This window comes from Cucurbita pepo, chromosome LG16, assembly GCF_002806865.2.
Source record: "Cucurbita pepo subsp. pepo cultivar mu-cu-16 chromosome LG16, ASM280686v2, whole genome shotgun sequence".
NCBI classification, from domain to species: domain Eukaryota; kingdom Viridiplantae; phylum Streptophyta; class Magnoliopsida; order Cucurbitales; family Cucurbitaceae; genus Cucurbita; species Cucurbita pepo.
In genome coordinates, this window is record NC_036653.1 from 2,162,674 (window position 1) to 2,163,866 (window position 1,193).

Below are 1,193 nucleotides of genomic sequence, written 5' to 3' on the forward strand. Positions count from 1 at the left end.
GTATTTGGCGATTGTGCGATACTCACTCTCAACACTGAGTCTAACCCCGATTTAAGAATAAAGGCTTTAAAAAGGGGAAACATAGAGAGTTTGAAAACAAGATTGAGAGAAAACAAGCATGACTGTGACACAAGACACCCTTATCAATGAACACGAACTGTTCAAATGAAGGTGTTAGGAACACTCATTCTCCACAATGATATGAAATTGTCCACTTTAAGTATAAACTCTCGTGGCTTTGGTTTTAGTTTCTCCCAAAGACCTCGTACCAATTGAAATAGTATTCTTACTTATAAACCCATGATTCTATCGCCCAACAATCCTCCACCGAAGGGTGAATTAGATCCACAAGCAAAGTAAACAAGTTTATTCATGAAACGAAACTCAAAACGATACGAGAAAGGTAGAGCAACAGTAGATTAGCTCATACAACTCGAACAAGACACGAATTAAAAACAATATAAGAATTAACAATGGCGAGTACAGAAGCAGCGACGACGGAAGCCGACACAGTCACCACCGGAGAAGCCTTCGGTACGGCAGACAACAGCGCAGTTGTGGTTGCTCAAGCAGGTGCCATGGAAGTGGTGGCTCTGGGACTTGCACACTCGAGCCTCAGCAGTGCGACCCATCAGCTCATCTGCAAACAACATAACATTATATTGATTAGAAGAAAGAACAGAAGGTGATGGGGTTGGGGTTGGGGTTAGGGTTAGGGTTAGGGTTTAATTACCCGAAGCAGAGAAGATAAGGAGGAGGAGTAAGAGAGTGGGGAGGAGGGATCTGTTCATCATCTTTAGCTATTGGCTTGATATTCAAGTTGTGGGCATCATTGGTAGGAGGTACCACTTGTTTATATAGCCACCTTCCCTCCCAACAACCTTCCCACACCTCATTATTCATCATATTTTAAAATGGTTAGATACCACGTCAGTTGAAAAGAGAAACGGAGCATTTCTTATAACAGTGTGAACACCTCTCCATAACAGATGCGTTTTAAAATTGCAAGGATGGCGGCGATACGTAACGAGCTAAAGCGGACAATATCTGTTAGTGGTGGGCTTGAGCTATTACAAATCATATCAAAACCAGATACCGGGCGGTGTGCCAGTTAAGACACTGGCCCTCAAGAGGGGTGGATTGTGAAATCCCACATCGGTTGGAGAGGGGAACGAGCATTTCTTATAAGGGTG

General features: G+C 43.3%; 1 protein-coding gene across 1 annotated transcript; it reads right to left on the reverse strand.

Moving 5' to 3' along the window:
• Positions 1–269: 269 nt before the first annotated feature.
• On the reverse strand, positions 270–810 carry LOC111776924 (defensin-like protein 1). The gene is made up of 2 exons (XM_023656338.1): positions 734–810; positions 270–640 (listed from the first exon to the last, which is right to left on the reverse strand). The coding sequence occupies exons 1-2, from the start codon at positions 792–794 to the stop codon at positions 468–470; spliced, it is 234 nt and encodes a 77-aa protein (XP_023512106.1). The 5' UTR covers positions 795–810; the 3' UTR covers positions 270–467.
• Positions 811–1,193: the final 383 nt, after the last annotated feature.

Excerpts from the sequence above, each read along its gene's own strand:
- LOC111776924 (XM_023656338.1), bottom strand. The coding sequence starts at position 794 with ATGATGAACAGATCCCTCCTCCCCACTCTCTTACTCCTCCTCCTTATC. Across the intron at positions 641-733 it reads CCTTATCTTCTCTGCTTCGG|ATGAGCTGATGGGTCGCACT; the intron begins GTAATTAAACCC and ends TGTTGTTTGCAG.